The following is a 14,548-nucleotide window of genomic DNA, read 5'->3' on the forward strand; positions in this document are numbered from 1 at the left end:
AAAATACTAGTATAAATATAAATACGAAAAGTATACTACGTAATATGTGATTGGGGATTTATGTATATTTTATGTTAAATTGTTTAATATTAAAATATGATTAAATAAACTATTTTACTATATTAAAACAAATTATAATTTGTGTAAGTGTAAGTAGAAATATTTTCAATATTATGATGATCAGATTTTACATTTTTTCGGACGATTTAGAAAATGTAATGAAGTTTTTTTTGCCATTTTTAGTCATTGTAGACATTTGTAGATTTAATACACAAAAATTGGGCATTAAAGCTCCGATAATCTGCTATTTGTGTTTACTGCCCTTTTTGACTGTGAATATGCGCTGGAGCGGAATTGTGATGAATTGCCCTTCGACTTGGATTCATATCTATAAAATATTTTTGTTCATTTAAATTAATTAATTAATTAATTGTCAAAGAAAATATTACAAGTGTAAAACTTTTTTTTTTCACCTATTCAGAATCAAAAGTTTGACTTTATTTTTCCAAACGAATAGTATGAATATGAAGATCCCCTGAATTGAGTTACAAAAGTCAGTAAATATCCACAAGTAACTGTCGTCGCCTGCTAAAAAGCTCAACCATTCCGTTACCCAATTTATACTCATTACACTGTTCGACACGAAAAATGTTACGGAGACGAGATATGACTTTTCTTATAGATCTATGCCCAGTGAACACGAATCTGGTAATAAAAAGTGTTGATTGGCTCGAGATTCGGAGATATATGTGTTTTTTAAATCGCGCGATTTTTCTATATCTTGGTGTTGTTCGGTCTATTTCTCAAAATCTGTTAATTTCCTGTTAAAAATGAATATTGGAATCTACAGTCGGGTATTTTATCTTTCATTTGCAGTACTTTTTAGCTTTCAAATCTCTCTAAGTAGTCGTCCAGTTCAAATCAAAAGTCAAAATTACGTATTTTCACTTGGGATTTTTTCCCACTGTTTATACTATATTATATTGAGTATTTTCTATTGAAACATGTTTATTAGGATAGTGTTCTGGCCACACTATTTTTTGATTTCGTTTAAAAGGGGTAATTGGATGTGTGGTGAATTTTAAACCGGTTAATTTTCGAGCAAAAATTTCGTATTAGTAGATTTGATAACACTGTTCGTGTTATCAAAAAAAGCTTGAAATAGAGAATAAACCTGAAATACAAACAAATGATCGTTTATCTAATCTATAATTTGGAAAGAGACTTTGTATATATGTATGTATCCTTCGTTTTCGTCGTCGTCGTCCGTAGATCGGTGACGTCATCGAACACGTGATTCGATTTTTTTTTTTCGATCCATGGGCGCCGATTTGTTTTTTTCGATTCAATGGATTCACCCCCGCGGGGGCGCAAGGCGAGTAGTTTAATGGGGCCCCGCCAGGGGCGCCACAAGGGGCGCAGCCCCGTGGGGCCCCAGCCTCATGGGGCGCAGCCCCATGGGGATCAAAAGGGGGCGCCACAAGGGGCGCAGCCCCGTGGGGCCCAGCCTCATGGGGCGCAGCCCCATGGGGCTCAAAAGGGGGTGCCACAAGGGGCGCAGCCCCATGGGGCTCAAAAGGGGGCGCCACAAGGGGCGCAGCCCCGTGGGGCCCCGAAGGGGGCCCGGGGGGCCCAGCCTCATGGGGCGCAGCCCCATGAGGCTCAAAAGGGGGCGCCACAAGGGGCGCAGCCCCGTGGGGCCCCGAAGGGGGCCCGGGGGGCCCAGCCTCATGGGGCGCAGCCCCATGGGCCTCAAAAGGGGGCGCCACAAGGGGCGCAGCCCCGTGGGGCCCCGAAGGGGGCCCGGGGGGCCCAGCCTCATGGGGCGCAGCCCCATGGGGCTCAAAAGGGGGCGCCACAAGGGGCGCAGCCCCGTGGGGGCCCGGGGGGCCTAGCCTCATGGGGCGCAGCCCCATGGGGCTCAAAAGGGGGTGCCACAAGGGGCGCAGCCCCGTGAAGCCCCGAAGGGGGCGCGGGGGGCCCAGCCTCATGGGGCGTAGCCCCATGGGGCTCAAAAGGGGGCGCCACAAGGGGCGCAGCCTCATGGGGCGCAGCCCCATGGGGCTCAAAAGGGGGCGCCACAAGTGGCGCAGCCCCGTGGGGCCCCGAAGGGGGCCCGGGGGGCCCAGCCTCATGGGGCGCAAGCCCTAATAGGCATTAACTAAGGGGGGCGAAGCCCTAGACGGCAATTAATCATGGGGGCGCGGAGGGGCGAAGCCCTAAAAGGCAACTGATCATGGGGGCGAAGCCTTAGACGGCATTTAATCATGGGGGCGCGGAGGGGCGAAGCCCTAAAAGGCATTAACTAAGGGGGGCGAAGCCCTAAACGGCAATTAATCTTGGGGGCGCGGGGGGCGAAGCCCTAAAAGGCATTAACTAAGGGGGGCGAAGCCCTAGACGGCATTTAATCATGGGGGTGCGGAGGGGCGAAGCCCTAAAAGGCATTAACTAAGGGGGGCGAAGCCCTAAACGGCAATTAATCTTGGGGGCGCGGGGGGCGAAGCCCTAAAAGGCAACTGATCATGGGGGCGAAGCCTTAGACGGCATTTAATCATGGGGGCGCGGAGGGGCGAAGCCCTAAAAGGCATTAATTAAGGGGGGCGAAGCCCTAAACGGCAATTAATCTTGGGGGCGTGGGGGGCGAAGCCCTAAAAGGCAACTGATCATGGGAGCGAAGCCTTAGACGGCATTTAATCATGGGGGCGCGGAGGGGCGAAGCCCTAAAAGGCATTAACTAAGGGGGGCGAAGCCCTAAACGGCAATTAATCTTGGGGGCGCGGGGGGCGAAGCCCTAAAAGGCATTAACTAAGGGGGGCGAAGCCCTAGACGGCATTTAATCATGGGGGTGCGGAGGGGCGAAGCCCTAAAAGGCATTAACTAAGGGGGGCGAAGCCCTAAACGGCAATTGCTCATGGGGCGTGGAGGGGCGAAGCCCTAGAAGGCAAAGGCTCAGGGGGGCGCCGAGGGCGAAGCCCTAGAAGGCAAAAAAAAATTTTGATTTTTTTTTTTGATTTTTTAAAATTTTTTTTTTAATTTTTTTTTTATTTTTTTTTTATTTTTTTTTTTTGATTTTTTTTTTATTTTTTTTTATTTTTTTTTTTAATTTTTTAATTTTTTTTAAATTTTTTTTTTTTTTAATTAAATTAGCTTAGTCATGTTTAAGCGGTTTATATTATAAACACTGAGCGAAGCCGGGTGATACAGCTAGTTTACATATATTATTAACTTCACAACAATAGTAGTAAAACAACAACCTTTGCTTATTTTTGTCAAATCGACAATTTCTTGAATTATCACCGCTCCTCAACATTGCCGTTTCTCTTTTGATTGATAGTATTTTAAAAGCAGTCATCACAAACATTATCAAATTGGATCCAATTATTATCATACTAGGTATGTGAAAGTACCGCAACTCTGCACGATCATCTGAATACAAATACATATGTACATTTATCCAAGTTCAAATTTATAAGATATGTAAAATATTTTAACGTAATTGGAATGCTATGGTGCGTTAATTCTATGGCGGATCCAGAGGGTTCAGCAATCGCCCCCCCCCCTAAATTTTATTACCGTTTGAAAATTATATATTGATTTAAAATATTTTTGTAGCGACGTACAAAATGGTTGTCCTTTTGTCGCTGGACAGTCAGGTGCATCCCTGAATGAACGAATGTTCTCATTTGTGAACGAAGATATCGGTGAACGAACGGCCAATGAAAGAGATGGCCGTATACGAAATGCCGGGAGCGACGCGTCAGTAAACGAGATATCGGTGAACGGGCGGTCTGTGAAAGAGATGTCCGTATACGTAATGCCTGGAGCGCGTCCTCTGTTAACGGAAATTCTGTGAACGAGTTGTCAGGTAACCATATTATTTGTCAGGTGCATCCCAGATGATTCGCCGATTCTAGGTAGACGAAAACGGATTTTCAATACTAAAAAAAGGCTAAAAATATTACAGGGGTATTTAAATTTCACTTTTTTATTTATTTGCTGGCAATTTCAATTATAATATTTGTGTCCATAATTATGGAAGTGGTCTAAGTCAAGATTTTTTTTTTTAAATTTGATCATTTTGTAAAAGCGATAAAAAAAGGAACCTACATGAAGGAACCTATGTACATCTAAGTGAAGCGTAAAAGCAAAAATGGAACCTTTTCAATTAAATCAGAAACAAAACCTGAAGAAAATATTTTAAACAATATTACACCTTGAATTGATCATCCGAGTCAAGAATACACGACTATGGAGGAAACGCTTCAAAATCTTGACGAGGATATTTATCCAACAATTCATTTATGATTATCCATAGTATTGTTACGTGCACCGCCGAGTAAGTACAATCGGATTAGGCCGAGTAGCATCCCAGAGACTGTGACCGTTATAATTGGTTTCGAGGATTATCTCCAGACTAAGTGCAAGTAGGCTAAATAATGGCCGCTAACGAATTGGCCGCTATTGGTCCCTTCTCAGAAGTGACCGATAGCGTGGGACTGAGTGTCGTGGTAATACATATCCGGGTACATGCCAAAACAATAGGGAAGTAACCGGACGTCGAAGATGCCCTGAGCGACCTATCCGTTATAAGGCGGTACTTAGGCGATATCAAGACATTCTGGACGGAGCACTGCCAGTGTGTGTATCTCCTTAATCACCAATAAATGCTGTGAAACGACTTTGGCCTTTTACTTGGATCCTCCACCCACCCCTACGCAACAGTATTTACATTGCCAGTTAGCGTAGCTTCAGCCGAAAGAAGCTTTTCAACTTTGAAAAGACTTATTTTAGAAACAGTATGTCATAAGATCGTTTATGAACATTATTAAATATTCATTGAAATATTGATGTTAATGTAAAACATTACATCAACAAATTTGCATATAGTGCAAAAAGAAAATTAGATTTTTAGAGTCGTTATGAAATAAATTAAAGTTTTATTTATAAATTTAAAGTTTCGCCCCCCCCCTAGAAAAATTGCTGGATCCGCGCTTGCGTCAGTATCTGTACAATGTCATAATCAAATACCATGGAACCAGCAATTGGAGTTTCCGATTTGAGGTAGAACATGATGCTGAGGTATATCTGGATGAAACTGCATGATAGCACATATGGTCGTCAATATTAATGGACTGCCCCATGCGTATAGAGAATATATTAAGAAACGGCGTCTTTCAGTAATATGGCGAGTACCTTGTCGAGCTCCCAAGTTCCTTAAATCCAAATAAACACCGATTGAGAAAAGTTTACTCAAAACAACAAGAGGTTTACTCAAAAACACAACGAGGCAAAAAATTAATTTGATTTTCGGCAACAATTTCCTATATTCCTATATAACCCTTTGAGTGTTATCTAAATACAAAGTCTGGTGATATTAACTGATGCTCATAAAGAATTTGTATCGTAATTTCCAATTTAGCTGTTGATACAATATGTATATTTTTAGGATTCTTTAAATATCCATTTATACGATAAAATGTCTAATTTTATCACCAAGCAAATAAAATAAAACTATATCAAATTTTTCAGATTAAATTTCTTGACATTTTATTATTGCGGTTTTATTAAGGATATGCGTATCTAATCACTACGGTTTTATATATACATACATATATACATTTGCATACAAAATTATAAAATAATTTCCTTAAAGTATCTCAGATAAGTGGGACCGCATTTTAAATATATTATACAACATGTAAAAACATAGTTTAAATAAATTTTATTAGTTTTAAAAATCAAATAATTGTCTACATTCATATGCATACATATGTATACTACATATAATAAGGCGTTATAATTTAAAAATTTATTATTATGTACATACATGAATATTTTTAAAAACTTTATGAATTTACCACGTTGTATGGATTAAATTCTGAGTTTCTAGTTGTTTATTTATATATTATTGGGTATATTTCAATCAATTTACCCCACAAAATACCCAAGTTTTTTATTAAGTATTTCATCAAATTCAATTTATGAAATGAATCTATTTTAATAAATATTTAATACAAGTATATATAACAGTAAAAAGCCTTTAAACACATACAATTTCCAATTATCACTCACCTGAATGTCCACCAAATATCAAAACACATGACGTTTAACCAGAAAAAGCTGGCCATTAATGACATGTAGACGATGAAAGCTGAAATAAAAAGGAAAATTTAAAATCATCTATTCATTGATTATCCACCAACACATTTCCAAAATCGATGAAAACATTTACAAACAGTGGCGGACCGACTCCAAAAGTGATGTTTGACTTCATTTTTATAATAATTCAATATTTTGATATGGATATGAATCATATACTACAATGCTAATTACCCATAGATATACACAGTGCGATCGTAGATTCCATATTACTACCGTGAATTCGTATTATCGACATAAAAGTATATCCAACTAACAATCCGGATACATAACCCATAAGAGATTTTCCATGCAGATTTTGCAGCTTTGGAATCATCGCGTACACTGAAAGTGTGGCGATTAAGAACGGAATCGAGATGATCATTCCTAAAAAAGTAAATAAAAAAGTATTATGGAGACATAAAAAATTCACATTACATTAAAAATATAGTAAAAACTTTCATATTAAAAAATAATGAAGTCTGAATTTGATGGTTTGGTGATTATTCCGCGCAAAGCGATCTCGCACACGTCACTAAAATGTCGATTACGGATCATCTGGCACCCGAAAATTCCATCCAACACGAGCTACATACGCTAACTATCATTATGTAACGTAGGAACACGAGAGAGAGAGTATCCGCTATCTAAGCGCATTCGGGACTTAACAATGGAGACCCCCGAATTAGCCTAATGGCACTCAGTAAGTACCCGCTAGAATTCTCAGAACCCGGGCGAGAGCGTGAGACTTACTGTACGTGCCTAGATAATAAATAAATAAATGGATCGGGGAAGCTGTGGTGAGCAACTTGTCCTTTATAAAGAGGTACATATGCTATATCAACTTTATTCTGGAGAGAGTGCTGGCTACGTGTGATCATTCAATAAATGTTGTGACGCGACTTCGGCCTTTCATTTAGATCCTGAACTTGCCCTTACGCAACAATTATAACGAGAACTTGAGTGCCAGATATTCCGTATTTGCGATTTACGTGACTATGATTATCGTTTGCGCGATCACAAAGTGCGGAATAATCCGTTTTCCGAATTTTATATGTTTAATAAAATGGTCAAACGTTTAAAAATTCAATTTATCCTAGTTATTAGTAATTAATAGTTCATCGTTGCTTTTAAATTGTAAAAATAGCCAATTGTTGATATTAATTTATTTTATTTTTGAGAAAAAACTGAAACTGTTTAACCCTTTGAGTGTTGACGTCTTTTCTCTTGAAAGCCCGCCACGCTGAAAATTTCGCCAACATTTCCAACTAGAATTATTTAGAAATCCAATTGAAAGCAGGTATACAAATTGTAGCTAATCCAAACAAACCCTAGATCACTACCCTAGGATTTCGAGGGTTGTAAAGGTGTGTTTAGACTCTCTAATATATCTTGCAACAACATAAAATTAAAAAGAAGTCCATAAATTAATGTATTTTTTTAAAACTAGTTCCATCTCTTCATTGTTGTTAAAATGTAATGCTCACAATCCAAATGCCAAGCCATAGTCTAAAATAATCAGCAATTAGGGATTTCCATCGGGAACCTCTGCTATGGTTATAAATTCAGAAATTCTGCTGTAAACCATTCTTTATAAATATTGACACGGATACTTGTTTAATTTTTACATACTCAAAAAACAACGCTTATCGGTGTATTTCAGGCTCATGGACTTGTTGGCAAAACGCCGATCGGCGTTGGTCAGCATTCAAAGGGTTAAACTATTTTGTTTTTAATACATATATACGATTATGTAAACGCATTAGAGTTAATTAGTCAACCTTGTTAAGTAGTCGACAAAAACCCACTAATCTCATATAACGAGCAATGATCAAAATAGTTATGGAAGTTTTGAGGAGTAATTAAATATCGCAATTTAACTTACCAACGGAGAGAAGGAAATAAAATGGTTCTTCGATATTTTCTTCCTCCTCTTCAGGGGGAAGACACACCATTGGTAAATATTGTGTGGTCCAATTGGATGAATTGGACTGTGAAGGTTCAGTAGTCCATGCCTCAATGCAATAGTCCATCACAGAAAAGTTTGACATTTCATGAGAGAGTATAATACTAGCATTCTGAAAAGCACCGAAAATATTTTTAAAATGCCGTTTCCATATGGAAAATTACTGGTAAATTTTATTTTAATATATTTACACTATCCAATTGAAGAAAAAACTCGTCTTCTCTGTTAAGAAATGGATTCAGAATGATTGTCTGACCAGAATCACAAGTACTGGAGAATACTAATCCAAAACTATCATTTGCCATCAACAAATCAGTGTTATTGTATATGGGAGGGTTGAAATAATTCGCCATGGGGTCTTCCGTTTTGTTGCAGCTTCCTTCCTCAAATGCTTCACCTAAACCACAACACTTTCGTATACAAGGCTTCACCATGCACAAACACCCCCTCAAGTGAGATTTGCCATCATTATCTTCGTGGACAAACTGTTGGTCAGGGGAATAAATGACACCATCAGCCACTGTGGATCCATTCGCCATGGTTAACCCATGTGATATGTTTACACTTGTATGGTAGTTGCATGGATTTTCAGAAGAAGAGACCGTTACTGCTGCAGCGATCGTGATAAACGAAAGAAAATAACACAGCATTTTAGTGATGAAATATAATGAGTTGAAATCTTCTGGGAGCAAAGTTGTGCAAATTTCACTCTGTTCGAAACATTTTCAAAATTGATTCCAGTAGATCAGATTTAAAATGGTGAGCACGACCGTTCCGTATAAAATCCAATAGCGGAAAATCAAATGGAAATTTTCCAGTTTATGATATCAATATGTCAACGAACCGCAAGCTGTCCAGTACTTGATGATAAATATGATGTAATCAATCCAAAAGATATTATGAACAGTGACTGCAATAATATAAGTACATATATTATTTGCATCATAATAAAAATGCATTATTTGAAACTAAATATAGTCTGATTTGGCAAAGATGACTTAATTTGCCATTTTGTTGAAAATTTTTCTAGGAAATATTTTCTAGGAAAATACAGCTTTTTTGTAAATTCTAAGTCTACAAATTTTGGAAAACGCTCTCCTTTCAGTTTTTAAAAGAAGCTTTAAATATATTTAATTGCGGTTCGTAGTGTGTCATAAAGTCAAAAAGTTTAGGCATTTATGTATTTCCAAAAGTTGAACTGAGGGAGCGAAATGCAAGGCGATGCGGGGTATATCCTCAATATATCCAATATTTAATCGCCATAGTTCTTTATCAACTCAAAATAAAATAAAATTATATCGCGCGCTCATATTACCATTATTAACCTACTAGTGTTGGACCCGTTGATTTCAACGGGTGGTTTCGAAAAGGAACTGAAACTCGAATAAAAATAAAGTTAAAGATATTGAATCGACTGGTTTCGGAAAGAAATTGATGCACGAATTACGAATGACAAATTACGAAGTGATTACGAATTACGAATTACGTTTTGTGCATCGCCGACGCCTCCGGCACCCCGGGGCCTTCGCCCCCGGCGCTTCCGTCGCTCCGGGGCCTGCGCCCCCAGCGCCCCCAATGCTTTCGGCACCCCGGGGGCTTCACCCCCAGCGCTCCCGATGCCTCCGGCACCCCGGGGCCTGAAAAAACTGGGAAACTGAAATGAAAAAAATGAAAAAATGAAAAAAATGAAAAAACTGAAAAAATGAAAAAAATGAAAAAACGAAAAATATGAAAAAAAAAAAATTTGTTCCCATACTGGTTGATTCATTATGTTCGGCGAGAGTTAGGACACACCCACACACACACACAGATTACCGTCTTTATATATATGATGCTTCACCTGTATGGAATAACGCCTCGAATACTAACCTTTCCAAGCTCCAAGTAATACAAAATAAATCCCTAAAAATAATTTATAATACACCCATATATACTAACTTGAAAAAACTGCATGCCATATATAATATTCCGTTTGTTACAGACATTACTGGTAATACGTCATGCCCGTTGTTGCTGGAACAGTTGGGACTTTATGTCCCTAATAATTATGTGCGTGGTAGACATCATCATTTGATGGTTGTACCTGCTGCTCGCACAGTTCTTTTTCGAATGGCTCCTATTCCAAGAGCTATTCGACTTCTCAATGAAATCGTTGCTGCTGTCCCTGAATGTGATATTTTCCACCTTGGGGAGCGTAGATTATCGGATATTATCTTAACATATTTATCTGGTAACCTGCGCTCATCATTACTTTCTTAATTTGAATGTGATGAATGAGTGGAATCTTAATCTACTCTCTTCCATTTGGGCCTCGCTGTGATTTTATTTTTTTATTCATATTTTGTTTTATTTTATTTTACTTTTTCTTTTTCCTTTGTACATTTTTATATACTATTTTAATTTTGTTCAGTGTAAACAAAGAATGGGATTTATGGATTTTATTTTTAATTTTTACACTTTTGTTATTTTTTTTTTCTCTCTGAATGATGTATTATTTTCCTTTTGTTACTTTTTTTTTTATTATTTTATTTTAACATGTTTTCTGCTTTTGCTTTTATCCTTTATTTACAGTTTACTTGTTTTTATATCATGTTTTTATATCTTTTTCAAATGTAGGCCATTGTGGCGCATTAGGTTCTTCCTGTAATGCCACAATGGTCCAAAACTATTAAATAAATAAATAAATAAATAAATTACTAACAAACTAACCAGTAGATTCTATGACATAATCACTAATAACCATACTAACACACTTGTGAAGAGTCTCGGTGATTACAACAAAATGTCTATACCTTTCAGATATAACACACAGATTATCTAAACACAATCTGCTTTAGGTCATCGACTTTAGAGAGTCTTTAATTAATATTATGTATTATACGTATTATGAGCATTTATAAGTATTGTAAATAGGTTTTTGAGCTCTTTTTCCTATTATGCTGTACATTAACATTAGAATAATATAATACTATGATTACTAACCAAATTAAATTAAATTGTAAAATAGAAAATGATCAGTAGATCAGTAGCTATTGAAATAGATATAATATGTATTGTGAACATAATTTCGTAATAATAAAAAGCATTTAAAAATCAAATCAAAGTAGAACTATCTCGGAATGTAATATTTTGAAAGTTGTAGCTGCAAACAAATGAAAGTATAAACGAATTGAAATTGTATTATTTACAAACAAAATGAATGATGTTATGTTAATAAATACTAATCAATTAAAGACTTGTATTTTTGTGTCGCATTTGTGCAACATAAGTAAGTACTTTTCACCCAGTACAAGTCGATTTATGATTCAACTACGCAGTTAAATATAATATGGTCTTATTGCGTGGTATAATAAATATAATATTATATAATAAATATAGGTAAATATGAGTTTTTTCTTTTTTCTTTTTCTCTCGCTTACTCAATGCTGAGCTTCGTGGTCATTGGTGTCATCTTGGTTTTGATTGACGATCCGTCTCCACTCCTCCCGGTTCTGTGCCAAATTAAAGGCAGTGTTAAGGGACGATCCTGACAGTTCATTGATTTGGTCAGACCATCTCTTGGGAGACCGTCCTCTTGCTCGCCTTCTATCCAACGTTCCGGTGACTACCAGCCTCTCAGACTCTCCAAATTCTTCCGGGCCATATGACCAAAGTATGAAATAACTCTTTTTCTACATATTCTGTATCTCTGAGTCTCTCTGAGACTGCTAGCTCTTTGAGAATGGAGATGTTCGCATGTCTTGCGGTCCATGGTATATGCAGCATCAGTCTCCAGCAGCACATCTCGAATGAATCCAGAATGTCCCTTTTTTCTATTTCATGTTCCATGTCTCAAACATAGGTTTATATATCACCAAATAAAAAACGGTAGTTGAAAAGTGTGAGCAAGACTGTTCTGCTAAAAATCTGTTATATTCATATATTAGGATAGACATCTTATATGATGATATACATATGTACTACATTAATAATATTTTTATAACAATGATTGCACTTATTTATATATTTTTTGCATCATAATTTAGCCGCATCATTTGACTCGTCAAAACCTATTGTATAAGTTGGAAATTTTAAATGATATTATTTTAATTAGTGTTAAAATTTTGAATGATTCATCTCTTTGTTTTTAATTAATTCATGTTGTGTTGTTGGTGTTCAAAATGACGATAAAAATATAAAATTCATGAATAACTGTAGACGAGTCAGCATTATTTTTAATATTAATATTAATCCCAAAATATGATTAGATAGATATAGGTTTTTCATTGCAAACTTACCCTTTTTCATTTAAAATTGATCCTTTTTAATTTAAAATTGACCCATTTTCATTTAAAATTGACCCTTTTTCAATTCATAGACCCGTTTTCATTTAAAATTGACCCTTTTTCATTTAAAATTGACCCCTTTTCAATGTAAATTTGAAATGAAAAACTTTATAAGTATGTAATAAAATTACTAAAACTGGTAGTACTGCTACTGTAGTACATACTTACTGGAAATACGTTTGTTTTAAATTATTTTTAACCGACTTTCATTGAATTCCTCACCTTTTCCAACTTACATTGATTTGAATATGTACATTCAAATGTATGAATGTTCGGATAAATATATGAACCTTAAAAATTTGGCGACTGTGTTCTTCATTGTATCTATGTACTTAATATGAGGTGTCAAATTAAATACTTTTTGTCTTTCATAATTTTATTTTTAAGTCACAATTGATAGACATCCATACAACATTAATAAAACGTATACTTTGATACTGCCTTACAACGATTTTTGGTAAGCTATAAGTACAATAAGATTTGCAGAGACTAGAAAATATTTGAAATATGCTCAACAACTGCTTATACATATGTATGTAAGTATTAGGAGATTCCAGATTCTTCATTATGCCATTGTTCCGACGAGTATAGTTTAATATAAAATATTTTCACAAATAGCATTCATTATTTATAAGGGCACTTCTTATTTATTTTTTAGAATAAGGAAAAAAACCAAAATCTTCAATTGTTTCGCACTTTGCATAGAGTCAAATAGACCTTTGGTATATCTACATAATTAGTACATGGTAAAATATTCATATAAAATATTATTTATTAGGCTTATATTCTAGTTAAAATTATGGCACGAAGCAATAAAATTCCATTTTTGGTAAAAGTCTATAAAAGAGAGCGAAACACACTAAAGCTATACACTTACAGTCAAAAACTATATATCATAGAATTTTTAAAATCCAAAAGTTCAAAGAGCACTTATCGACACATCTAAAAGTGCAATACATTTATTAAGCTTTATCCAAATACTAAGCATGTTTATGATAAAATATTATTTTTATTACACCAAATAAGCATTATCAAATAAGGCATTTTGATATCATTAATACACATCATAATTAGAATAGCATTTCAAGTATTGTAAGAGAGGGTAACTTTTCAAACATTAGTTCAAACAATATGCTAAAATTTTTACTTAAAACAGTATATAACACAAGATAAAATGTATTTATTTTGTTATTGCGCTCTAAACAGCTTAAAAATATCACATAAAAATAAATGCATAATCGACAATACAATCTTATCACAAAATATGTGTGTATATGTATATATTTATTCATTATTTAAGCTTAATAAACTGCTAATCAAGCGTGAAAACATTCAGGTAGACATTTCAACATTACAGGCACACTTTCACTTGATTGTATAATAATTGCAAAAGTTTAAGGATTCACTAGGAAATGCATTATAATAAATGAGAACATAAAGGTGAAAAGATATTTTGATAACGTCTTCAGGATAAATTCTATATTAAAATAATAAAATATAATAAATATTTTTGCCAGCACCCTGTCCTGTCCAATATGTATAAGAAAATATTTATTAAACTTTTGCGATTATTATACGAATTTACGTCTTATTATATATAATACAATGTCTTAAAATTCTACTTAAAACAATGAGAATTTTTGGTAGGTTGTCTCAAATATACCCACTCGACGAGTGCGATTCGATTTAAATACACCACACACATATGTAAATACATAAATACAAGTACAGTATTGTAAAACAAACATCTATAAAGAAACTCAATACAAAAGCGACAAACATTGTATATCTAATGATACATTGAGAATCCTTCACATCGTTATTACATAGGAATCGAGTTGAAAATTTCAGGAATAGGAATTACATTGATTAGCGAAGAGCACAATTCACTTTACATGTCGAGAGGTCATCAAAAGCGTGTATTGGGTTGATTCGATGCATACAATTCATTTGATCTCTGATAGTCTAATAGCATTTTCGCCGATTGACATGAAGGACTTCTCCGTCATCGGGTCGGTGGTTGACATCGTGTTACCCGAGCGGTATCGTGACGAATCCCTGGCCTTCGAAACCACTGATCCGTATCGTAGCAAGCGGTATCTGGAATATGTCAGGTTTA

At 35.9% G+C, this 14,548-nt stretch overlaps 2 protein-coding genes across 2 annotated transcripts in view; both read right to left on the reverse strand.

Moving 5' to 3' along the window:
- Positions 1–469: 469 nt before the first annotated feature.
- LOC143915951 (G-protein coupled receptor Mth2-like) lies at positions 470–12,039 on the reverse strand. Its single transcript, XM_077436772.1, has 12 exons — positions 11,996–12,039; positions 11,810–11,916; positions 11,536–11,735; positions 8,949–9,014; positions 8,296–8,814; positions 8,024–8,216; positions 6,334–6,525; positions 6,073–6,151; positions 5,029–5,213; positions 3,255–3,426; positions 1,088–1,174; positions 470–473 (listed from the first exon to the last, which is right to left on the reverse strand). The coding sequence occupies exons 1-12, from the start codon at positions 12,037–12,039 to the stop codon at positions 470–472; spliced, it is 1,848 nt and encodes a 615-aa protein (XP_077292898.1).
- A 774-nt stretch (positions 12,040–12,813) lies between these two features.
- Positions 12,814–14,548, reverse strand: part of LOC143916085 (G-protein coupled receptor Mth2-like) — an 81,914-nt gene continuing 80,179 nt past the window's right edge. Inside the window, exon 8 of the mRNA XM_077436983.1 lies at positions 12,814–14,529. Coding sequence (XP_077293109.1) covers positions 14,376–14,529 — 154 coding nt within the window. The 3' untranslated portion in view covers positions 12,814–14,375. The remainder of the gene's footprint in view (positions 14,530–14,548) is intronic.

Source organism: Arctopsyche grandis, chromosome 8 (genome assembly GCF_051622035.1).
Source record: "Arctopsyche grandis isolate Sample6627 chromosome 8, ASM5162203v2, whole genome shotgun sequence".
Taxonomy (NCBI): domain Eukaryota; kingdom Metazoa; phylum Arthropoda; class Insecta; order Trichoptera; family Hydropsychidae; genus Arctopsyche; species Arctopsyche grandis.

What these genes read in the sequence shown, in the direction of transcription:
- LOC143915951 (XM_077436772.1), bottom strand. Translation starts at nt 12,039, where the DNA reads ATGTCTATCCTAATATATGAATATAACAGATTTTTAGCAGAACA. An exon ending in CAAGTACTGGACAGCTTGCG is followed by an intron (nt 8,815 to 8,948) that starts GTTCGTTGACAT and finishes TGTTTCGAACAG; the next exon opens with AGTGAAATTTGCACAACTTT. An exon ending in CGCACTGTGTATATCTATGG is followed by an intron (nt 6,152 to 6,333) that starts GTAATTAGCATT and finishes TTTTTATTTCAG; the next exon opens with CTTTCATCGTCTACATGTCA.